Source organism: Diabrotica undecimpunctata, chromosome 10 (assembly GCF_040954645.1).
Source record: "Diabrotica undecimpunctata isolate CICGRU chromosome 10, icDiaUnde3, whole genome shotgun sequence".
Lineage (NCBI taxonomy): Eukaryota > Metazoa > Arthropoda > Insecta > Coleoptera > Chrysomelidae > Diabrotica > Diabrotica undecimpunctata.
The window spans coordinates 44,650,006-44,676,218 of record NC_092812.1 but is presented as its reverse complement, the minus strand read 5'-3'; the positions used below and the strand labels follow the sequence as shown (position 1 = coordinate 44,676,218).

Below are 26,213 nucleotides of genomic sequence, written 5' to 3'. Positions count from 1 at the left end.
ACATATTCAGACAAGTCGTCTGATCTTGACTTATTTGACGACTAGTTCCACTGCTGTTCGTTTCATTTTTCCCAAAAAAGCCTAATAATGTCAGATTTGCTGCAATGCACCCACGATTTTCTCGGGGAATTTATTGAATTGTATAAAAGTTTTTAAGTAGTTATGTTTTAAAACCAAGTAGATTGCATTACAGGTTTCAGGAATTATTTGGCTTAACGCTGGTTTGGATATTATGATTGTGAACTCCAAGTCCTTGACGCTGCGTCCTGTTGTAAGATATCTGAGAGTTGCTGTGAGTCTTTCATGGGGTGTAATGGGTTTTCTCATGAGGTGTCTTATTTCAATATATATGTGTTACCAACTCTAGCAATTGACAATAGGCTGAGGTGTCCATTCGCAAATAATTGCGCCAGTCATCTGGTTCGCCTCTTTTGGTAACGAGACGTGGGAATACTGGCTTCTTTTTAGAAGCCCACTCTCTTGACCATCTTGTCTTTTCCCTCTTCATCCCCTTTTCCCCTCAGTCATAGTATCTTTATAGTTGAAAAAATAAAAGAAAGCAGCCGTGTTTCCTCCATAATAAAAAAAACACTAAACAAACTTCACACAACTCAAGACTCTGAATTAGAAATGAGGTAGAAAACGGAAGGAAAAAAACGTAGTGTGTATACACTGGACAAAACGCACATTTTGTCGTACGTTTTATATGACCCACAAAACGTACAATAAGACGTAGTGTGAAAACGGGCCTTTAGTCTTTTAATGAGAACAATGAGAAGTTTTCAATCGTTTTGATAATATAGGTTGTCCAATTATATTGACATGTAGGAAGAAACTTCATTTTGTGATATTGCTTTATCTACATGTTTAAGTCATTATATTTGCAATTTTTACTAAATCTTTTGTAGCAGTTATTTTACTATTTCTGCAGACTGTAACATTTATTATTTTTTACATAGGCAAATAGACGGCCTAGCACCCACTTTTGCGAAGAAACCAGCAATTCGCCAAGAAGATGATGGCAAAAAATTATTATTCGAATGTAGGATACAGGCCGATCCCCGTCCAACAGTCAGTTGGTCCCACAATGGCAACGCTGTTAGCGAAGGTCCACGTCACAAGGTATGAAAAAATACATATTAACTTTTTTATTACAACTATTATTACTACTTATCAAATAATATATTAGTCTCTAATTATTTAACAAAACAACTTATACGGGTGAGTTATAGAATACTATAAATACAGAAAATTATTATGTACTTTGGGAAATATTACATTACAAATTTTATATACTGTTTGGAAGTTATATCTAGTTATGCTTGGAATTCTGTGCATGTTTTCACTGTTCAAAGGCTTTAGCCAAAAAATGTTCCAATGAATGAATTGACGCCTAGATTGAGAGACCATAACAATATGCCGTCTTCACGGGTTGCCAGCAAAACAGAAGGCGGTGTTTGCATATAGCAGAGGACATTCAAGAATTCAGTATTGAAAAATAACCTTGAAAATGATAATGGTAATAACGGTGATAACGCAGTGCATCTGCACCTTCTGAATCGATAGAAAAACCATGCAGAAGTAAAAAACAGATCACGTACATACAAAGCAAACAAATTTTGAATATGAAAAATTAACATAGATATTACAAATAAAAATTGTGGTTATTTATATAATTTATCTACTCAGGCGATGCAAAGAGCAAATCTTGTGGATTATGTTCGTATGATCGTTGGTGGCACTCTTTTGTTGCGATTTTTTTTGTTGGAACATCATAACCGTAACCGCATGATGAAGACGGTAGTTTATAGCATTTGATGCGATTGAATGTCCAGTAGGTTTTGCGTGGTAGCTCAAATCCAAGAAGGATGTATGGGATGCATCAGAGGTTGATAGTGGAAAATGGGATTGTCTCTTATAACTGGAAGCCCTTATGTTGCAGTGAATTTAATTAAGCCAATAATTATTGTTATCATATTGTTCAGTTTAGCATCAACTTTTTTTGTACATGAGCGATATTAAGGCGTACAGTACTTATCAACATAAACTTGGATTGACAATACTGTTGCTTCCCATATCGGGTCAAAGAGTTTCTGGATGATGTTTCTGATCTAGTTTCATTTAGTATATGTCTAGTTGTTTCGTCTTTACATTGAACTATGTTATTATATATATATATATATATATATATATATATATATATATATATATATATATATATATATATATATATATATATATTGTTGTGAATTTATTAATTGTTAAGTCTTTAATTTATAATGTCTTGTTCTTATCTTAATTCATTAAAAAGCACAATGACTGATATTTATTTATTTTCACTAAACATACATAATTTATTAAAAAGCGAACGTAACATTTTATCGCGAGCGCGTCGTCCGAATTAACTGTCCCTTCCAAATAAAGTTCCGTTATTATATACCAGTGCCGTTATCTCGAAAAATCCAAAACCTTCGATGGCGAAACGGTAAAGGCAAACTGGATTTCCCTCGCATTGGTTCTGGAAGGTCGCTCAGGTAAATCGAGGCCTCTCGTAAACTCTACAACATATTAGAATAAAAACATGTTTTAAAGGTTAAAACTATGACTCATATTTTTACGTAACATTGCCCCCCTCTCAAAAGATGGTTCCTCCTGGAACCTTGTTGGGACTAGAACTGGAACGGTATGCTGGTATCGGCAACTGGACCCTCTTTTACAACTTCCAGTTGTATAAAAATGACAAGGGACGGTTTTCTCTCCGCACCAGTAACTATGCGGATTGCAACAGACTAACACCTGGACTTCGGTGTCTTTAAAGATCTCCTCCACCATATTTCGGATAACTCTCCAATCTAATTGGCGGCACTCCAACTTTGGCATGGCTAACTTTTGCACGTCGGACTCTAGTACGTGCCCTCTCAATTGAAGTAAGGCTTCCCATACATCTCGGTAGGTAGGTTGGTCACGGGCAGTGTCTTTTGTTACCAGGTAGAAAAGGTAACGTGATGCATCTTGGAGTTTCAAGGTTTTACCGGGAGCTGGCACTTGGCATTGAAGTTCTGCAACTCGACCAAACTTCCTTCGAAAGACGGATGCCAACCCTGGTGCGTCTTTGATACTGGCCGGGATGGTAAGGGCCAGCGAGTAGTCATCGGGGAGCGCGAGTAGATCTTGCTTTTCTTCAGTGGTAACACCATGTCTCGCTTTACCGGTACCTCCATAGGCACCCATGAATTCCTCAAACGTGAGGTCAGACACATCTTGGACTTGGTTTACTTCCACTTCTTCATCTACGTCGTGGTCACCTTCGAAAGATGCCAACCGGTTATGGTGTACTATCATCGGCTTTCCCCTCGGAATCTTGCTTATTCGGTAGATGACATCGTTGATCTTCTCCATGATGAGGTATGGACCTTCCCAAAACTGCTGCAATTTGGGAGAACAACCTTTTCGCTTCTTGGGATTATACAGCCATACTTTGTCGTTCTTCTTAAAGCAACCCTTTTCGGCTTGTGTATCGTACCGTTTCTTCATTCGGTCGCTAGCGATCTGAAGGTGGGAACGGACCAACTCATGTACATCGTCCATTCTTCTTCGTAATTCGATCACATAATCTTCACCTGCTACATCTTCTCCAGGTCGACACCCAAATTCTAGATCACAAGGTAGTCGCATTTCGCGTCCGAATAGGACTCTGGCTGGTGTCTGGCCCGTTGATTCGTTAACAGCAGATCTGTAGGCCATTGTGAAGAACGGAAGGTATTGGTCCCAGTCTCGCTGATGATCGGACACCATCTTTGTCAAATACTTGCCAACTGTCCTATTCATTCGTTCTACCATACCATCCGATTGCGGATGATACGCGGTAGTTCTTGTTTTCTTCATGCCTAGTCTATCACATATTCCTTGGAATAGATCACTTTCGAAGTTCCTGCCTTGGTCACTATGGATCTCCAAAGGCACTCCAAATCGGCTGATATATTCTTGGATCAACTTATCTGCAACGGTGGCGGCCTTCTGGTCTGGAAGTGCGTAAATCTCGACCCACTTAGTGAAGTAATCCATTACTACCAACATGTACTTGCCCCCATTTTCACTTTCTGGAAATGGCCCTGCAATGTCCAAAGCTATTCTTTCAAACGGGCTTCCAACATTATATTGTCTCATAGGAGCTCTCCTTTTCCGGTGAGGCCCGTTACTCGTAGCACAAATAGTACATTTCTTACACCAGTCTTTTACGTCGTCGGAACTGTTCATCCAATAAAACCGTTCCCGAATTCGCTGAAGGGTTTTCCTTACACCAAAATGCCCTCCCGATGGACTGTCGTGTAACTGACGAAGTACTTCGGCTATTCTGCTCTTTGGGATCACCAACTGTCTTCTCTTCTCTGAACCGTCATCATTTTCCAGGACTCGTTTGAGCAAGCCATCTTCGATGATAAATGAGTCCCACTGGGCCCAATACGTCTTAACTACTGAGCATAGGTTTGATATTTCCTGCCAAGGTGGTCGACGGTTTTCCTCTTTCCATTTTCGGATTTTCTGTATAACTGGATCTCTCTCTTGTTCTTCCCTTATCTTAGTAGGCGTCCAGTCGTCGTTGACAATCGTCGTTCTTAGCACTGCTGCTTCCTTGGATTCCGTTTTGTTGCAGTGGGAACACTCTGCTGGGCATGGCCTTCTGGAAAGAGAATCAGCGTTTCTGTGGCTAACTCCGGCCCGGTGCTCAATCTTAAAATCGTATTCTTGGAGTCGTTCGATCCACCTGGCTATCTGACCCTCTGGATTCTTAAACTGCATCAACCACTTAAGGGCGGCATGGTCGGTTCGGATTAGAAACTTTCTGCCATAGAGGTATTGGTAGAAGTGCTCTACTGATTTAACTACTGCTAGAAGTTCTCTTCTCGTGACGCAATAATTCCGCTCAGGTTTTGAAAGGACTTTACTAAAATATCCGAGGACTCGTTCCTGTCCTCCTTGAATCTGAGACAGCACTCCTCCAATTCCCACGTTACTTGCATCCGTATCTAAGATGAACTCTCCTTCTGGCAGTGGATACCCCAAAATTGGTGCTGTTATTAAATGCTTTTTCAACGTTTCAAAGGCATTTTGGCAGTCTATATCCCAGCGGTATTCTCTTGCTTCCTCTGTAAGTCGCGTTAATGGCTTAGCGATATCTGCAAACTTCTTAATAAACCTCCGGTAGTAAGTACATAGTCCAAGAAAACTTCTCACTTGATGTTTGTCAGTTGGTTTTGGCCATTCCTTAATGGAATCGATTTTTCCCTTATCCACGGCCACTCCTTCTTTACTGACTATATGACCCAGATAATTGACTTTACCTTGAAATAGCTGGCACTTCTTGGGGTTTAGCATCAATTGGGCAGCTTTAAGTCGATTAAAAACGTTTTCTAAATTCCTCAAATGATCTTCGAATGTCTCCCCCAAGACGATTATGTCATCTAAATAAACCAGGCATGTTTTCCAAGATAACCCTCTCAACACATTTTCCATAAGCCTCTCAAATGTCGCAGGAGCATTACAAAGTCCAAATGGCATAACGTTGAATTGCCACAATCCAGATCCTGTGGTGAAGGCTGTCTTTTCTTTATCGACTGGGTCCATTTCTACCTGCCAGTATCCAGACTTCAAATCTAAAGTAGAAAACAATTTACTTCCAGCCAATGTGTCCAATGTGTCATCGATCCGAGGCAGAGGATAACTATCTTTCTTGGTAACGTTGTTCAGCAAACGGTAATCCACACAGAACCTCGTCGTTCCGTCTTTCTTCTTAACCAGGACCACCGGAGAGACCCATGGACTCGTAGAAGGTTCTATCACCCCGTCTTTCTTAATTTCCTGGACAATCGTTTCAGCTTCCTCTCTCTTCGCCTGTGGTAATCGTCGAGCTGTTTGACGAATTGGCTTAGCATTACCAGTATCAATTTTATGCTTAACAACGGTAGTTCTTCCCGTCTTTCCTCCTTTCGGTACGAAAATATCACGATACTGCCGAAGAAATTCCCTTAATTTCCTTTTCTCCATCTGATTTAGAGACTGTCCTGCAACTGCAACCATTTGGTCGAATTTGTCGTTGGAATTATCAGATGTTGTCGCCTGACGAATTATGGATGTCACAGGTACACAAGTTCCTACTTTTGTCTCTTTCTTTATGGTCACTGGGTAGTCGTTGACATTGATAAGTCTCACAGGAATTTCTTTAGCCGAAGTCACCAATTCCTTTCCAATTATGATTCCACGGCCAACCTCATCGTCGTGGTTCCAAGGCTCCATCATAACAGGTCTCCCTTCGTCTACAATTCCCTGTAGTCGCGCTACTATGATCGTTTCGCTTCTCGCAGGCACGACTGTATCTTCTGTAATGGCTGCTTGCACAGTGTTGTCATTATGTGGATGGAGAAATACCTCCTCGTTGCCAACTTTGATTACCTTATTCTTAAAATCCAATTGGAATCCATGCATATTCATTACGTCCATTCCTAATATAACATCCTCTTCGATGTCAGCAACTATAACAGTATGGACAAACTTTTCTGCCCCAATTCCCAATTGTACCTGGATTTCTCCATGAATGTTGGCATTTTCACCTGTAGCGGTCCGAAGTCGTAACCTCGTTGGTAACAGTTTCTTTCGGCTGTTTATAACTGTCGGGCGTATAATGGTTCTGGTCGCTCCGGTATCCACCAACAACGTATGCTTTTTACCATTTATGTCTCCATCTACATATACACTATCTTCACGACATTTCAAAGAAGCTATTAGTATGAGAGGGTCTTTGGAAAAGTTCTGGGTCGAAGCTGCCCCCCTAAGGCTGACCCGTTCTAGTTTTCCTGATGGTGAGTTTCTTGATTTGCGTCGTACCTAGGGTGCTTACAGGAGCTTCGTACGTGTCCTATTTCGCCACAATTCCAGCATCTGATGGTCTTCGTTTTCTTGTATGTCATGCTTTTCATCATATTAACGAGCTGGTCAAGTTTATCTTCATCTCCTTCCTCTTTTACAGTCCTAACTTTACTGTACCCGCCAGAGGCCTGCGTAGCTGACTCGTATTCGAGGGCGGCGGATAGGACATCAACCAGCGTCTTGTGACGAGCTAATCGCAGTGTTCTCTGCATTTCATGATCACGAAGACCATCAATAAACGTTTGAACGGCCAATTTTTCCATCATGTCTTCGGGAGCTGTTGGATAAGCATATCGTACTAATCTGGCAATATCTACCTCATATTCTTGAAGAGCCTCATCTTTCTTCTGTCTACGATTTTTAAGCTGTGACTGATATACATGCTCCAAATGTTCGTGGCCATATCGCATATTTAACCTCTTCTTCAGTTGTTCGAAATCATCGGTCTCCTCTACGGCTATGGTCTGAAGCACATCTAAGGCATCTCCTCGAAGGGCGATAGTCAGGTTTACCGCCTTTTCTTTTTCAGACCATCCATTTGCTCTTGCGGCTGATTCGAACTGTTTCATGTAGTTGTTCCATGATGATTTTCCGTCGAAAGTTGGGACTTTAACATGAATAGAACCTCCACTTCCTTCAAATTTCGGCCGTGTCTCCAACTTAAATTTCGTCTGGTCTTCTTTTATCTCCACTGTAATCGGATTGTTACCTCTCTCTGCTGTCCCTGTTTCCTCCATCTTCCTTTCCATCTCTTTCCATATCTTTTCTTCGAAGGCTAACATATCGGCAGCAACTTGGTTTTTTAATGAAGACATTCTATCGTCCAGGGCAGACATCTCAGAAGTGACTTTAGAGATTTCCGAAGAGATGTTAGCAGAGACTTTGCTTTCCAGCGAAGAAATCTCGTTAGAAACTTTGTCTTCCAACGAAGCGATGTCGCCGGAAACTTTGGCTACATCACCAGAAACCTTGGCTACATCAGAAGAAACTTTCGAAATATCGTCAGAAACTTTGTTCTCTAATGATGCGATGTCACTAGAAACTTTGGCTACATCAGAAGAAACTTTCGAAATCGACGAGAGGACAGCATCTTCAAATATATAAGTCTCTGGATCTAGTCCTTCTTCTAGCAAAGCGTTCTTTAGTCGTTGGACTAACTCAGCCTTTTTTCCGGTAGAAGCTAATTCTCTGTCTTCGAGATGTCTTCTTAAATTAGTCACTGTCAGCTCATAAATCGTAGCCATTTTCACAATTTATTTTATATTCACTTGTATTATTATTATAAGTCTAATTTATGTTCGATCCCACTTCTGACACCATTTGTTGTGAATTTATTAATTGTTAAGTCTTTAATTTATAATGTCTTGTTCTTATCTTAATTCATTAAAAAGCACAATGACTGATATTTATTTATTTTCACTAAACATACATAATTTATTAAAAAGCGAACGTAACATTTTATCGCGAGCGCGTCGTCCGAATTAACTGTCCCTTCCAAATAAAGTTCCGTTATTATATACCAGTGCCGTTATCTCGAAAAATCCAAAACCTTCGATGGCGAAACGGTAAAGGCAAACTGGATTTCCCTCGCATTGGTTCTGGAAGGTCGCTCAGGTAAATCGAGGCCTCTCGTAAACTCTACAACATATTAGAATAAAAACATGTTTTAAAGGTTAAAACTATGACTCATATTTTTACGTAACAATATATATATATATATATATATATATATATATATATATATATATATATATATATATATATATATATATATATATATATATATATATATATATATATATATATATATATATATATATATATATATATATATACCCCCAATAGACATTCCAGTGGTTTATCTCAGTTTTTAATCTTAGGAAATCTTGGCCTATTCCTAGTGCAGTTTTTAATATCTTCCCCATACGGTCCTAAAATATTATTAGACGTAATATAGCAATTTTCTAGCTGTGAATTTAGAAGGAAAAGTGCATAGAATTTATAATTCTCTCCCTACTGTAGACATATAAGCAGTAGAAGACGGTTTCTTTAAAAGATATGTACAGAGTGATAAGACTTAATCAGTATAACTTCGTTTTGATTTAAAACCTACTTCTTCGATTGGATGATATTTAACTATTTTCGAGCTTATTTTGTTACATATTAATCTTTCTAGTAATTTATTTATTAATACAGTAAAGCGATTGGATGGATAGGTACTTTTTGGGTGAACAGCTGGTTTGCCTGTGTGCAAAGAAATATACTCGACAGATTTTTGTGTAATTTCCACAATTGAGAAGAATTAGGACGGAAAACTATAATAATATTCAATATTTATGAAACTAAGCCTACTATTAATAAAAATTTATTGGGGCCAGCACTGTCAATATTGGGACTCCAAATATCTTGCTACTGTATACAACTTAATAAATGTGCTATAATTAAAACCAGTGAGTTTTGTATATTTATGTATAAGGTTTCCTTTAAAGAAAATTATTTTTAGAACTCCTACAGTGAATTTCACCATGTGGGTTCTAATTCTATCTTGAAAGGTAGTTTGAAGTAGGTCATTTTAAAGATGTAAAAATAAAATTTTTATTAAGACCAGTGTATCGTCTATTTTAATATATTTAGCGTGTACATCACCACGCATACTACATAAGTAAATAAATAGAGACTTTTTGATCAGTGTCAAAACTGAATTTAAAAAAATCAATATAAACTAATAATTCTATATTTATATTTGTCAAAATTTTTAAAAAATGTTGTCACAGAGTTACAAGTGCACTTCTGTAAAATCACTTCATTTGAAACAGCAAACAATACTGTTACTTAAACTGTTAACTTCCTGTGTTTATAAACATTTTTTGACAACCTAGATTTTTAGTACTTTTTTTTCTACAAGAGATTTTTCTATGTAAAATCAATTTACGGAACTATTCTAACACTGCTCCTTCCTTCATAGTTATTCGCCTCGAGTAATTGGTGTATCAGGGACCGATTGAAACCAACAGGGTGGATCATTCCTAGGTATGAAGCTAATCTCTCGATATGAACTACCTTGGGTTTACTTCTAGCTGAAAACTGGATGTGGTAGATTACATCGTTTATTTTCTGCAGTATGGTATACGGTCCTTCCCAGTTTTGTTGAAGTTTCGGACAAAGTTCTTTCTTACATTTGGGATTGTATAACCATACTGGGCCACCTCTTTCAAAAGTTATCCTAGTAGAATGCATATTGAGTCTGTCTTTGGCTTTATCACATTAAAGCTTTAAGCTTTTACAAGAAAATTTTTAGACTTTTTCCAATTTTTCTTTCAAATTTTTTTCAATCTCTCGAAAATAAGATTTTGAGAAAGCTTCATTTCTCTTCTTTTGATCATCATCGATGGAGTTGCTTTTTGTTTGGAACTTCCATAGGCTAACAGGAATAGAGGAATAACATTATAAAAATTGAAAGATATTGACAAACACTTCTATTATGTCTTTCGACCATTCCGGTTGATTAAGGATCGAAAGGCGTAATGCGAGTTTTTTTAATACCCAAGATTTTCATTATTTCTTATATAGAAATAGTTCTGATTCAAAATTTCGTCTTTCATCAGAACGTAACTCTAAACTCTATGTCTTGATACAAAGTGTATTATGAATACTTCTTAAGCCTTTACACATTCTGCCATTAAGTACTTGTTTTCTCTCTTTGTTTTGGAAAGTAGACCGAGAATAAGAATCCACTGCAAGTCGTTCAAAACTCTCTCCGGAAAGATATTGTGTCATCTTACCACGACTTTAATATTGTTCTAGAAATTTTTCTATATGGAATCAATCTTACTGAACTGTCGTAAAAATATGCCCAAATACCAACCCAATCTAATTGTAATGACAGTCATTAGGTTAATTTTTAAGTCACACAAATTTGTTTTATACTTATTACTGCACCCAAGGAGACAAGTTGTACCAAGAGAAGATGTCATAAATCATTCAATCTAACTATGTATTGTTTAAAAAAAGAAGTAAGACAAAAGTATACTCTTCACAAACAAAAAATATGTTTTTGAAGCATTTATAATTTTTAAACGATTTCAAAACCTTACCAGTTGTTATATAATCTATTTACATTCTCAGCTTTTTTTGACTTGGCTCTGGATCCCATGGAGACATTTTGTTGTTTCAAAAGTTCCTATAAATAATTTGGATGGCCTGTAAATAGCTAAATGTGAAACATTTGATTCATTTTTCACGTTATATTGGGAATGACAGTGTGGTCGTCCAAATTACTTCAGTTTTTCGTTTACTTTTTCTACAACTATAGTCACACATACAAATTTATTTTTATAGTTTTTTATGTACCACTGCAGCGAAATACTCTTACAAATAATACTAGAACAAATAAAAAAATTTTATCAGAATTTGTAAAACAATGAGAAATATGTATCACAAATTACAACCACCGGCTAAATATATACAAATCAGTGCAAATCCTTGCCTATGCTGTTTCAATAGTGTTGGGAGAACGAAAAACGCTGTACAAGAGGCGTATGTAGCACTAAAAGAATCGGCTACAAAAATGAGTTTAATCATAAACACCAACAAAACGAAATACATGCAATCAGAAATAACATGGCCACTTGTTATAGAAAACGACGTCACCGAAGCAGTGAACAAATTTGTATATTTGATAGCTGATAGCTAACACTTCAAATAATATTATCGCAGAGATATACTGCAGAATTTGTACGGCCAAACAGATGATATTTTGGGCTCAATCCCCTTCTTAAATCCTCAATTATATCGAAAAATGCAAAGATAAAACTCTACATAACAATAATAAACCCAGTGCTAATATATGGTTCAGAGACCTAGACTCTAACAAAAAATAATGAAAAGAGTTAGACTGTTTTGAAGTACAAGTACTAAGACGAATCTATACCCAGCTAGAAACACGCCCTTGATAGACCCATTGGTCAAAGAAGAAGAGGAAGACCCAGAACAAGGTTCCTTGATAACATCGATGAAGACATTAGAAATATGATCAATATGATATGATAAAGATGATCAATAGCTTATCATGAAGAAAACGTTAAAATTACAAAATAGAGAGTCAGATCCTCCACAAGATACACGAACCATATCGTTGCAACCATTAGTGTAGTGCTCTGGTGTTGGTCAGAATGTGCGAAAATGACATCTGCATATATAAATCATTCAAAATAAGAACACAAACTAAAATTAAACCAACTTCAATGTTGATAATGTCAATATTAATATAATTTATAATATTAATAAAAATTATTAATATTATATATATTATAATATAATAACTAAAAAAGGATGCATAAAACAATCTGCTATGCAGGCGCCGCTATACTACTCTCTCAAAGTGAAGATGATTTACAACGTATGCTGCACCAATTTAATATAACCGCCAGAAAATTTAAAATGTTAATTTCCCCAAAAAAGACAAATTGCATGGTTATAACAGAAAATGTACTAGGATGTAAACTGGATAATAGAACACAGATGGACTTTAAATATCTTGGCATCACACTATATCTAGCTACGGAAAGCTCGAAACAGAAGTGAAAGATCAAGTGAATAGAGCAAACAGAGACGCAGGTTGCCTGAATGAAACAATATGGGGAAATAAAAATATTGAGAAAGATATAAAAGGCAGAATTTACAAAACAGTCATCAGACCAATTATGACATACGCGGCAGAAACACGACCTGACACAGACAGGACAAAAGGCTGGTATAAACAGCAGAGATGAAAACAGAAAAATTTATGGTAAAACACTATGGGACAGAGCTAGAAGTACAGATATACGACGTAGATGCAAGGTGGAGAACATCAAGGACTGGGTAAGAAATCGAAGAGTAAAATGCAACGTCATATAAGCCGAATGACAACAAATAGAGTAGTAAGGATGGCAAGGTTCTTCAAGACCACGAAAACGAGGGAACGACAACTTACTAGAGGCACATTGAAAAACAAACAGAGTCATGTATACATAAAAATTAAGAATGTCAATATTAAATATTTTCCCTTAGCCTTGTAGTAGTATGTAATGCCACATGTGTCAAATTGTCATGTGTCAATATATCATATATTAGATGTCAGAAAAATAACAAAATAATTTATAACATATAATGTTCTCAACGAGGGGGTGTCCACAGGGAGGGGAGCTATCACCACTCCTCTGGAACATAGTTCTAGATACCCTGGTTAACCAACTCAGCAGCAACGGTTTCTACACAATAACCTATTCAGACGACATTGCTGTCCTGCAAAGCGGTAAGTTTGAGAACACACCATGTGAGGGATTACAAGTTGCTCTCCGACTAATAGAAACATGGTGCAAGGAACACTCACTATCTATCTATAAATCCTAAGAAAAGAGAGATGGTCCTCTTTACCAGAAAAAGAAGAATCACGGGCTTTATACCTCCAAGGATTCTAAACTACAGTCTAAATTTTTCTGACGAGGTGAAGTACCTTGGTATTATCCTTGACAGGAAGTTAACATGGAACTCACACTTAGATGGTAGAGCTAAAAGAGCATATATTGCCTATGAGCAGTGTCGACGAACGGTCGGACGCACCTGGGGCCTTACGCCCAGGGTGATCGCCTGGGTCTACACTGCTGCCATTAGGCCAATGCCAACTTACGGAGCTATTGTTTGGGTACCAAAAGTGCTACAGACAACAGCGATTAACAAACTAAACCATATTCAGCGGATGGCTTGCATAAATATGACAGTTGTCATGAAAACAACACCAACTGCTGCAATGGAGTTGATCATTTGCATCACGCCTCTAGATATATATGTCAAAGAGGTGGCGCTAGTGACAATGATGCGACTGCGCTCAGCTGGTGCAAACCTTGATGTAGGAATGGGACAATTGAGAACTCGTTTCTGGCGGGGAGAGCTGGATGCGCTACCACTGCTACAGGCAGGCTGCCACTCAATTGAACCAAAGTTTGTCTTTAACAAACCTTACAAAATCGAAACAAGACAGTATAGGGAGACAAACGTGGCAAATGCCTATTGCATATACACCGATGGCTCCAAAATGAAAGAAGGCTCAGGATGCGGGATATACTCCAGATCACTGAATCTAAGAATAAAGTGGGGTATGGGCAAAAATGCCAGCGTAGTTCAGACAGAACTGACTGGTATCTTTATAGCCGCAAAAGAGATAACCCAAAAAGGTATAGCAGGGAAAACTATAATGATCTACACAGATAGCAGACAAGCGCTACTAACCTTGAATAGACCACATATCTTATCAAGGTTAGTAATGGAGTGTCACGAGTCACTAACTCAAGCTTCGGATGGTAATACCATCATCCTGAGGTGGGTTAAAGGACACAATAGGAATAAAGGCAACCGCATTGCTGACCAATTATCTAGGAAGGCGGCAGGCCTAAGACTCTTAGGACCTGGGGATCTTTTTGGTTGGTCAACTACAACAATCGCCGAAATTGTCAAATGTCACTCCCATACGCAAACCGTAAAAAGATAGGAAGAAGGGCAAGGATGTAAACTTGCCAGGGTAACACTAAGTAACCTTGAAGAGTCAGCATCAAAGAAGTACTTGGGAATGACCAGGAAAAACCTACGTTTGACAGTTGGTTTTTTAACTGGTCATTGTCAACTAAGCAAACACCTCCACACACTGGGGCTAGCAGACACACCTCTATGTAGGAAGTGTGAACGAGAAGCATGTCCTATGTGAACTCCCAGAGTTATTGTTAATACGAGAGTACGCGTTCAGCGAGTCCTGGTTCACACCTGCCCACATAAGAGAGATGTCTCCTGGTGACTTGTCCACCTTCCTAGAAATGGCAGGATGGACAATGAGCTAAGGGTGACAGCTCTCTGGGAGGATGCACAATGGGTCAATTGTGGCCTAAGTGCTGTGAAACTTAACTCGCCCTCCCTACTCTACAGATACAGATACATATGTTCTCAACGTCATGTTGTCACCAGTATTAACAAAAAGGAGCTCAAACATTGCTTCTCGTTGACTGTTTCAGTAATAACAACTTAAGTCTGAGAAATAGCATGAATAAAGTAGTAATTTAACAGCTAATCTAAAAATTTTAACAACCATTATCATAATACTTGTCACTTATTGTTTAAATATTTGCTCTTAACGTTTGTTTCTATCTATTATCAAATCTAGATTGTTAGAGTTATCCTATTTTTGTGATATTATAACGGAGAATCGTTATTTCTGATTTACGATGAAAAGTGCCAAAAAGTCACTAAACACACTCAAATGATCGAGTATTTGCTTTGATTTAAATTCGATTATAGTTTCATTGCTATTTTTTTTATTAAAACGCTAAGCGGGTATTTCAGCCTCTGAAATGATAAAAAACAAGAGACACATGCACTATTTCATTACGTTAATATATATCACATATCAAATATTTATATCGTCTAATTAGTGAATTCTAAAATTGTATTACAGCATTCAACATTGTACTAGTATTCAAATCTTATGAAATATCTTCTGTAATACATTTTAGACTTGGCAATGACAACTATTTTCTAATTTTGTTTTAGCAACATGTGTGTCAGCTGTTGTTTTTTTAAACTAATAACGAGCTCGTGAAAATTCACTCTCCAACAAAAATAAAAATAAATGACACACCTGTATTCTGTATCTACAAAACGATTCTCCTAAAAGTATGATATTGGAAAAGCAGACGAGATTATGTACATTAACAATTATTATGAAAATAATGACGGTTATATACATTCATTACTTAAGGAAGACAATAGATAGGAGTTCAAAATTAGACACCATATCATAATAAATACAGGAGATAAAGTGACAAAGATAAGACTGGTGCACCAATTGGCAGTTCTTTTCTCTCTAAATTTATGTCTATATCCAGCCAGCTTCTCTTGCGTTTTTATCTCGTTGATTGTACTTGGTTGGTTATACAGGCTTTTCAATTCTTTGTTTCGATAGCGGTTAAGCCAAAAAATATTGTTGGCAACAAATATTTGCAAAATACCAATCACAACTAAGACCCTGTACGTATGAACAATAAGATACCTGACAGGAGAAGAAACGACAGATACAAAAAAATTTAAGATAACTATAACATATCTTAGCCAATTAATAAAAAAGTCATTCGACGAACCGATCTGGTGATAGCAAATCGTTACATCTTCTTCAGTGGAAGACGGAAGAATGAGTGGAATCAAAAAATTAGATATATTTATATTAGCGAAAAGTGCTTTGTTTGAACTAACAGTTTTGGGGATTACATTTAACAAAATTTGAATTTATTAGAAGAGATCATTATTTAGAAAATTTCAAAGGAAATATATATGGCAAACGGAACTTTTTATTGGCGGTAAAATTTGTAAAATGGTCATAAAAAAGTTATTGCGAATGGACGGCAGAGTAATGGTCGAATATACGGGATGTTTTACTAAATTAGAAAAGTAAAGAAAAAATAAAAAGATTGGAACGCGGAAGCGATTTGATACATTACGTAGATGATCTGCGACTGATATGGATATATCTCATTTTCTCTTAATGGATGTCCTACTTCTTTTTGTTGTGACTTCTATTTTCACAAACATTCTCTTTGTTTTGGTGGACTACCTGCTAATGTCTATATCGTCTGCGTGCGCCAGAATTATTTTGGGACCCTGGTCTGAGAATACTTCCCGCTTATGTGACCTGTTAGCCCATCGCGTTGTTTTAAACCATTATTATTATATTAGCTATTGAATTATCTATACATATGTTTCTTAAATTAATAATCTTACTTCGTACTTCTATACTTTCCATGGTCATTCACATGATGCTATCATATAATTACCTGGACTGTGGTCACAGATGACTGGATTATTTCCTGACGCAGGTGCTCACAGGATACGAGTGTTTTAGGGCCTACCTCTCTAAGTTCGGAAAGGCTGACACAGATGAATGTCTATACTGTGGACACTTCGACACTGTGACACATATGATGCTAGATTGCAACAGATGGATAGTAGAAAGGAACAGAATGGAAAGAGAGACAGGTGTGAAATTTGTTACAGTGAGAGAAATGATTGAAAGAATGATTGAAAATAAATCAGTTTGGACTAGCATACACAACTATATCAGTGCAGTGATCAAGAAAAAAGAAGAGTAAGAAAGACAGCTGGATCAACGGCAGCGGTAAAAGTGAAAGATGCTGGAAGTTGAAGCTAGAAAAGTGGGTCAGACTGTGGGGAAGGAGGAAATGTCCGTCTAGGAGTGATGCCGTACTAGGAGCGATGAGGGTCTTCTACACGCTACCTGGAACGAGACAGGGAGCCTCCTTGTTGATGAATGGAGTGTGGATGTGGATGAATGGAGAATGAATGGATGAAGGTAGTGCTTCGGAAGAGATGCCGGCCTTACAGCGGTCATTCCGCTTCCGGATCGCTGGATAACAGAGGAGGGTTTGGTTTAGCAGGTAGGCGTTCGGCGTAGACTTGGCGAAAAGAGGGCATTTTAAAGTACCTCGGGAACTATCGCCGGGAGTACGAAGAACGAATCCTGCACTAAGGTCAGTCAGGCGGCGTCCTGGACTGAGATGTCTTTTGAAGATTCCAGAACCCCTCTCTATAAAGACAAAAAAAAGTTATCGGAAATTTATAAACATCTTTAATAAATTTCCAACTCTCTTCCAGCAGTTTTCTAATAATAAATAATTGATCTAGTGGTGATCTTCTCGGTCGAAAGCCACACAGATACTCTCCTTTGATATCGATTCCTACTAAATAATTTGAGAATATTTGTGACATTAATTACACATAAATTTTACTCACAAATAAACTACACCAGTAAGATGAACTATGGGTTGGTTGAAAGTGCTTGAAAAATTCAAATTTATTAAATTTTTAAAAACTTCAATAATAGTAATAGCGCTATTCAATCAAAACTTCTTTCTACCTGAACCGATATATACAACAAAAACGGAAATGTTTACTAATATAGATTATATTTAATTAAATTTAAAGACTTTTTAAATAACATCATACATTAAATATTAAGAGAAATGAGATTCGTTAAGATAGTTTCGAAACAAATTCAGATTTCTGCTTTAATCTGGAGCCTTCTAAAAATTGCAAGGCATGGCCAAACGATGATAAAGATGTTAATAGAGACATGGGGAATCTAAAATTTGCATTCCACGACATGTCTATTCATCTAAGCAGAAATCCTAACGAATTTGTTTCTCGTACTCATACAGAGTAGATCCGAAGAAAATGAAAAAGACAGAAAATATTTTATTTCACGTTCAAAGCGTCTATGTACCTATTGATACGTATTTCGCTTTAATAAAGCTCATCAGAATAGTTATTCATAGCCGTTCTTAACGTGAAAAATAAAATTCTCTGTCTTATTAGAAGTAACAATAACATGACTTCGTTATGGACGCAATAGCGACATCTGATAGAAAAATCGGTAAGATAGTTTCGAAACAAATTCAGATTTCTGCTTTAATCTGGAGCCTTCTAAAAATTGCAAGGCATGGCCAAACGATGATAAAGATGTTAATAGAGACATGGGGAATCTAAAATTTGCATTCCACGACATGTCTATTCATCTAAGCAGAAATCCTAACGAATTTGTTTCTCGTACTCATACAGAGTAGATCCGAAGAAAATGAAAAAGACAGAAAATATTTTATTTCACGTTCAAAGCGTCTATGTACCTATTGATACGTATTTCGCTTTAATAAAGCTCATCAGAATAGTTATTCATAGCCGTTCTTAACGTGAAAAATAAAATTCTCTGTCTTATTAGAAGTAACAATAACATGACTTCGTTATGGACGCAATAGCGACATCTGATAGAAAAATCGGTAAGATAGTTTCGAAACAAATTCAGATTTCTGCTTTAATCTGGAGCCTTCTAAAAATTGCAAGGCATGGCCAAACGATGATAAAGATGTTAATAGAGACATGGGGAATCTAAAATTTGCATTCCACGACATGTCTATTCATCTAAGCAGAAATCCTAACGAATTTGTTTCTCGTACTCATACAGAGTAGATCCGAAGAAAATGAAAAAGACAGAAAATATTTTATTTCACGTTCAAAGCGTCTATGTACCTATTGATACGTATTTCGCTTTAATAAAGCTCATCAGAATAGTTATTCATAGCCGTTCTTAACGTGAAAAATAAAATTCTCTGTCTTATTAGAAGTAACAATAACATGACTTCGTTATGGACGCAATAGCGACATCTGATAGAAAAATCGGTAAGATAGTTTCGAAACAAATTCAGATTTCTGCTTTAATCTGGAGCCTTCTAAAAATTGCAAGGCATGGCCAAACGATGATAAAGATGTTAATAGAGACATGGGGAATCTAAAATTTGCATTCCACGACATGTCTATTCATCTAAGCAGAAATCCTAACGAATTTGTTTCTCGTACTCATACAGAGTAGATCCGAAGAAAATGAAAAAGACAGAAAATATTTTATTTCACGTTCAAAGCGTCTATGTACCTATTGATACGTATTTCGCTTTAATAAAGCTCATCAGAATAGTTATTCATAGCCGTTCTTAACGTGAAAAATAAAATTCTCTGTCTTATTAGAAGTAACAATAACATGACTTCGTTATGGACGCAATAGCGACATCTGATAGAAAAATCGGTAAGATAGTTTCGAAACAAATTCAGATTTCTGCTTTAATCTGGAGCCTTCTAAAAATTGCAAGGCATGGCCAAACGATGATAAAGATGTTAATAGAGACATGGGGAATCTAAAATTTGCATTCCACGACATGTCTATTCATCTAAGCAGAAATCCTAACGAATTTGTTTCTCGTACTCATACAGAGTAGATCCGAAGAAAATGAAAAAGACAGAAAATATTTTATTTCACGTTCAAAGCGTCTATGTACCTATTGATACGTATTTCGCTTTAATAAAGCTCATCAGAATAGTTATTCATAGCCGTTCTTAACGTGAAAAATAAAATTCTCTGTCTTATTAGAAGTAACAATAACATGACTTCGTTATGGACGCAATAGCGACATCTGATAGAAAAATCGGTAAGATAGTTTCGAAACAAATTCAGATTTCTGCTTTAATCTGGAGCCTTCTAAAAATTGCAAGGCATGGCCAAACGATGATAAAGATGTTAATAGAGACATGGGGAATCTAAAATTTGCATTCCACGACATGTCTATTCATCTAAGCAGAAATCCTAACGAATTTGTTTCTCGTACTCATACAGAGTATATTGAAATACGTATCAATAGGTACATAGACGCTTTGAACGTGAAATAAAATATTTTCTGTCTTTTTCAATTTCAGAAATGAGATTGTTGTTGCTAGAAGATTACGTATCGGTCACACCAGATTTACACACGGTCACCTAATGAATTCTACACCTAAGCCAATCTGTCACTATTGCCAATCTCCACTAAGCGTTCTACACATCCTTGTGGACTGCCCTCATTACAATAAACGACGTCAAGAACTGGGCATGAAGGGCGACATCACAGATATATTATCGAACCAGAGTCAAGTCATCACAGCTATCCAGTTCCTGAAGCTAGAAAACTTACTAAATAATATATAACTATAGTATATTATAATATGTAATTGTACCTAATATAATTGTATCCACGGTGCCTCGTGCTAATGGCCGAAGCTGTCACAAGCACGTTAAATTAAATAAAAAAAAATGTTAAGAAATATTTTTAATAATTAAAAAAGATAAAATGATTATATACATTTAAATTTTGTAATATTTGCAATAATTGTTTATATGAAACTAAATATTTATCTTTATAATGTAAAAAGACTAAAGATATGTTATTGAATTTCAGTTGAGGATAGATAAAGACGGCCATTCATATTTTGCGACCCTTGAAATAATCGATGTCACGGTAGAGGATGCTGGCAAATACAAGGTGACCGCAAAAAATGACTTGGGAGAAAGTAACGCCACAATCAGCCTCAACTTTGACAGTAAGTGTTTTTGTTCCGCTTCTTGTATCTGCTTTGTGTGTCCTTTTGTCAGCCTCAGCCGTCCAGTACTGATTTTGAGAATTGGAAGCAATAAGCAAAAGCAATAAGCGAATAACCATAGAATTAACTGAATAATCATAATCACAATCATAGTCATGATCAGATCAATTGGAGTCAATCAAGTAGTCAGATCTAAATTTATAGACTAAAGCGTAAGAGACACATGTGATACCAGCATTTATAGCAACAGCCGCAGTAGCTAATTTATAGTTGTTGTAGTTCCTTTCTTCCTAATTTTGTCTAATCTTGATATAGTAAAAGCTTCTTCGGCTTGCAAAACATACAATCCTCACAAGCATCCAATAAATACACATACAACACCTACACTATCTTTTTAATAAATACACACAGTCCTAAGCAATTTCTTCCCTACTAAACTCTCGAATAGCAGCAAGTTACGGACAAGTAAGTCAGCCACTCGTGCACAGTACAATGGACTAACCGATGCTTAATCTCAGCTCAGCTTTTAATATGCAGTTTTAACAAATCATTTCTAATTAATATGTACATTAAAAATATGGATCTCGTTTTGTGTGAATTAAAGCTTAGAATAGACCGAGTGTAACACTTCGCAATCTACTTTTGCGAACTGGCTACCCTCTAATAATAAGTACCTGGCAGACACAGTGTGGCTGGATTGAACGTTTCAGTTTTTTTAGGCCAAACTAAGAACTATGAGGAACCTACCACCCGCATCATCAACACTTTTGTTTTGTTAACAACATTTAATACTAAGTCTAAGGCCATGTTCTTGCAAATGTGACACTTTTCTTTCAGAGTTGTAATACAAAAAAGTCAATAAATATCTCTTTCACTCTTTAACACGATTGAATGATTAAAAGCTGAGCTTTTTATTTTTCGGTAAGCATTGTTAGTTGCGCGAGTGTTGCTGGCTGTCCTGTGTCTTGATACAGCCAGTTTAGGAGAGTTTCTGCTCACTAGGCGATGAGGCACCTGTGCCGGAAAAGGAGGGCATCAGGCCAACCTTCACGGAGAGACCACTCATCAGGCAGACGGAAGACGGTTCCACCATCACCTTCCTGTGTCGCTGCGTCGGTGAACCCAAACCAGAAATACAATGGTATGTATATAAAAAAAATAAACATCTAATCCTTTAAACAGCAATAATAGATAATAGTAGTTACCATTATAATACGAATACGAATTTGCTTATAATTACGTCATTACATAAATGTTCTTGTTACGCACTTCATTAGGTTCCACGGAAAGGAAGAAATCAAACAGAATAGTCGGTACTCGATGTCTATGGAAGTCGATGAGAAGATCTACTATCTGGCACAACTGCAAATAGCCAACGTCAAAAGGAATGATCGTGGAGAGTACCGCGCCGTTGCGAAAAATCGATTTGGTCAAGGCGTCGCTACCATCAACTTAAATTTCGAGGGTATAGAAAAACCCAAGTAAGACAAACACCTATATACTTCATACCTAGATACGATTATTTCTGTCTTTCTTATAGAATACCCGACGGAAAGGCGCCGAGGTTTCCCAAAAAGCCAACCATCAGACAAGAAGGCGATGTCCTCATCATGGAGTGTCTTCTTGAGGCACATCCCGACCCCGATATAACGTGGTTTCAGAGCGAGAAGAGCATCGCGGACAGCCCGCGAGTACGCATGCTCCGAAAAACCACTTATAAAGACACTTATCTTCTCACTTTAGAGATCGCAAATCCCACTCGCGAAGATGGCGGACATTATAGATGTAACGCTTTCAATGAATTTGGTGAAAGCAATGCAAATATTGCATTGAACTTCCAAGGTATGCTGCGTCCAGGAACTGTTCAATCTGTACAATTACTATGTATCTGTATTATGTGTCTGTGAAACGTCCAATTCCGTTACTCATTTCCACTTTGTTCCAGTGACGTCTTGCCACAACCAACACTCTGTCTTCGAACCTGTGTTACTGTCATTTTGCATGAGCATGGCCTTTGATATCATCACTTACTTTTAGAACTTCCCTAACTTATTTGTGTTACAGGTGGAGATAGCGCTGATGGCTTTGCGCCTTCTTTTCTTGAGAAACCCAAAATCATACCTAATGAGAGTGGCACTCTCATTACTATGAAATGTAAATGCAAAGCTAAACCTAAACCTGACGTCACGTGGTTCCGCGGAACCACCGCCGTCAAGGAATCTTCCAAAATTAAAATCCAGATCGTTGATCTCGAAGAAGACAAATTCGAATTGTCCTTAGAAATCAAGGTTTGTTCTAAACTAATTTTTAACACTTACAACCAATCCGAAAGGAATTTAAAAAAAAAACATTGATTTTTTCATCCTATTATAAAAAATGTTTTGAAGTTTCTTACAAAATTACGTGCTGTTGAACATGTAGTATTTTTACCTATATACTTCTCAGCATTTATTATGAAGATGGAAGAAACTATGGAGATTTTAGAAATATAAATTGATTCATTCATTTACAGGATCCATCGGCAGCTGATGGGGGTACTTACAGATGTCATGTAAAGAACGAATACGGAGAAAGCAACGCAAATCTGAACTTAAATATCGAAGCAGAACCAGAACCAGAAGGAGAAGGACCAACGTTTGTCGAAAAACCCAGGATAACCTCACACGATGGAGGCAAACTCGTTGTCATGGAGTGTAAAGTTCGTGCTAATCCTAAACCCACCATAGTTTGGTACAGAGAAAGCAAAGAAGTCACAGAATCATCCAAAATTAAGATCAGTATTAAACAGACCGAAGAAGATATATATTACGTCAAACTGGAACTAAATGATCCGGGGATTGACGACTCTGGCTTGTACAAATGCAATATAAGAAACACGCTTGGTGAACTCAACGCCAACCTCACCTTAAACATCGAAATTATTCCTGTTATCAAAGAAAAACCCAAAGTTATTAAAATCATTAAGAAGAAAACTGTTATTGTTGAATGTAAAGTTCTCAGTAAGTTTGCACCTGATTGTACATGGTTTAAGGAGAGTGAAGCCGTTAAAGAAGATTCAAGACATACCGTTCACGTTGACCAAGTTAAAGACGTAAGTATACATTCTTTATATATATTTTCTAATTTAAATCTTTCTTATTTTACCTCTTCGTCGCTGTCATCGACTTGTACCCATATTGTTCCAGCAAATTGATTGGTAGATTTTTCCAGAATTTTCCAGCGTGTTAGTTTGATAGTCTACAGATTCTATATATAGAGGTCATGTTTAATATTAAATATTAGTTTATGCCTCGTAGCCCTTTCCACAATGCGACCTGAAGTGTATTTTTTGTATACCTTACATCTATTTGTATTTATTTATATAATATTTGTAAATTAATATGTTACTTAATACTTACCCCAAATTAAACTTTGAAATTATAAAAATAAAATAAAATATTCTAATCATAACAACAATTCAAATAGCACAAAATGCAACCCCATTTTCTATTGTTTACAAGAAGTTGAGGATACATGCCTTATAGACAAGATACAAGTGTCCTGAGTTTCAACAATGTAAATAAATTGATACAAGGTTACTTTGTAAAAATATGTTTGGTCCAATTGAGACGTTTTTTAGGCTCTTTTAAACACAAGATACTAGTCTTCGATCTAATTATTTTTCTTGAGTATTTCGTACATCTTCAGCATACGTAAGCAATCCATTCATCTTATAATTTCCCTGTTATCTGACTCAGCCCTAACAAAAATGTATAAGCCCATAATCTTGCACGCACCTTGCATTATTGTTAGTTTTCACAATACGTCATACGTAATTAATTTAAATAATCTTTTAAATTACTTTTAGGGCGAATTTACTGTTAAACTCGAAATTAATGAGGTTGAAAAAAGAGACAAAGGTATGTACAAATTAGTTGCTAAAAACGAAAAGGGTGAAGCAACTTCACAAGTTGTTGAAGTCACTGAGTTACCTCCAGAGGAGAAACCCAAAGGAGACAAGCCAAAATTGACCAAACTAACCAATATCGTAAGTATTTTATTTTTTCTTTTCTAATAAAATTTATTTATATATCTCTATAATGTATTTGTAGGTTACTGACGAAGGAAAATCAGTTGATTTTATAACTTCTCTCAAAATAGAAGACAAAACTGTCAAAATCACATGGTACAAGAACACCACTGTGATAACCGAATCTTCAGAAATCAGAATATCTTTTGATGGCACTGTGACGCGACTTAGCATTAATAAATGTAAAGTATCACATTCCGCTACATACAAGTGTGTTGCCAAAAACGAATTTGGCGAAGACGAAATAAGCGCTACACTTAAAGTAAACGAAGTTAAAGAGGAAGATGAAGAAGAAGAAGAATCAGAAGAGGTAAGAATTTGGTATAATGATAATAATATCGTTTTGGAAATATTTCATTTGGAAATATAGCATTGATAATAACTTACCAAACATACTTGTGGTTTATTTCTAACAAGATATTTGATCAAAATGCTATAGAATGATTTATTTTAATTACAGGAGGTTATTGAAGAAAAGGTAGAGGAAAAGAAAGAAGAAAAGAAAGAAGAAAAACAGGAAAAGAAAGTTGAAGAGAAAAAAGAAGAAAAAAAGGTAGAAAAGAGAGAAGAGAAGGTTGAAAAGAAAGTAGAAAAGAAAGAGGAAAAGAAAACAGAAGAAAAGAAAGCTGTTAAAAAGATAGAAAAGAAAGAGGAAAGAAAAGAAGAGGAGAAAATTTTAATTAAGGTATTTAAAAATAATATACATGTTTTAAACTTTTTTATGTCATACTAGTTCATTATCGTGTTTTTATTGCTTAGTTACCAACTACATAGTAGTATACTTTATGGCCCGCACAGGCATAAAGACAAAAAAAATATTGATAACTTCTTAATAACATTTATTATTGAAGTTACAAAATATGGAATAAAATTATTCTAACTACATAACATTATTTAGTAGAATTCACATAAAATTAGCAATTCTGGGAAGATCCGGTGATAGATAGATCTGACATTTTCACTTTTTAGCTTTGGCAGCCGCATATGTTCATTCATTATATGTTTTACCCTAACGACGGTATTGCTCATTCTACTATGATAAATTTTCTGAATTTTTAAAAATATTTAGATTAGGAATACGATAGCAATCTAGTATGATATAGAAGTTTGTATGCACCGTGGCCATTAATAGATGTGTATACCCTCGGGCGATTTACAAACACAGTCGCAGTTTGTAAGACAGTCACCCTTGGATATAAACATCTACATAATGCCCTTGGTACAT

The 26,213-nt window shown here is 36.5% G+C and overlaps 1 protein-coding gene across 16 annotated transcripts in view; it reads left to right on the top strand.

Annotated features, from left to right (window-relative positions):
• Positions 1–26,213, top strand: part of bt (projectin protein bent) — a 105,983-nt gene that overhangs the window by 22,090 nt on the left and 57,680 nt on the right. For 14 of the 16 annotated variants that reach the window (XM_072545702.1, XM_072545699.1, XM_072545698.1 and 11 more), the window contains exons 4-13: positions 960–1,122; positions 20,778–20,919; positions 21,922–22,060; positions 22,197–22,400; positions 22,460–22,761; positions 22,984–23,207; positions 23,432–24,010; positions 24,767–24,946; positions 25,011–25,298; positions 25,449–25,673. In XM_072545702.1, the coding sequence (XP_072401803.1) occupies positions 960–1,122; positions 20,778–20,919; positions 21,922–22,060; positions 22,197–22,400; positions 22,460–22,761; positions 22,984–23,207; positions 23,432–24,010; positions 24,767–24,946; positions 25,011–25,298; positions 25,449–25,673 (2,446 nt within the window). The remainder of the gene's footprint in view (positions 1–959; positions 1,123–20,777; positions 20,920–21,921; positions 22,061–22,196; positions 22,401–22,459; positions 22,762–22,983; positions 23,208–23,431; positions 24,011–24,766; positions 24,947–25,010; positions 25,299–25,448; positions 25,674–26,213) is intronic. The other 2 variants (XM_072545705.1, XM_072545695.1) reach the window with 1 other exon arrangement.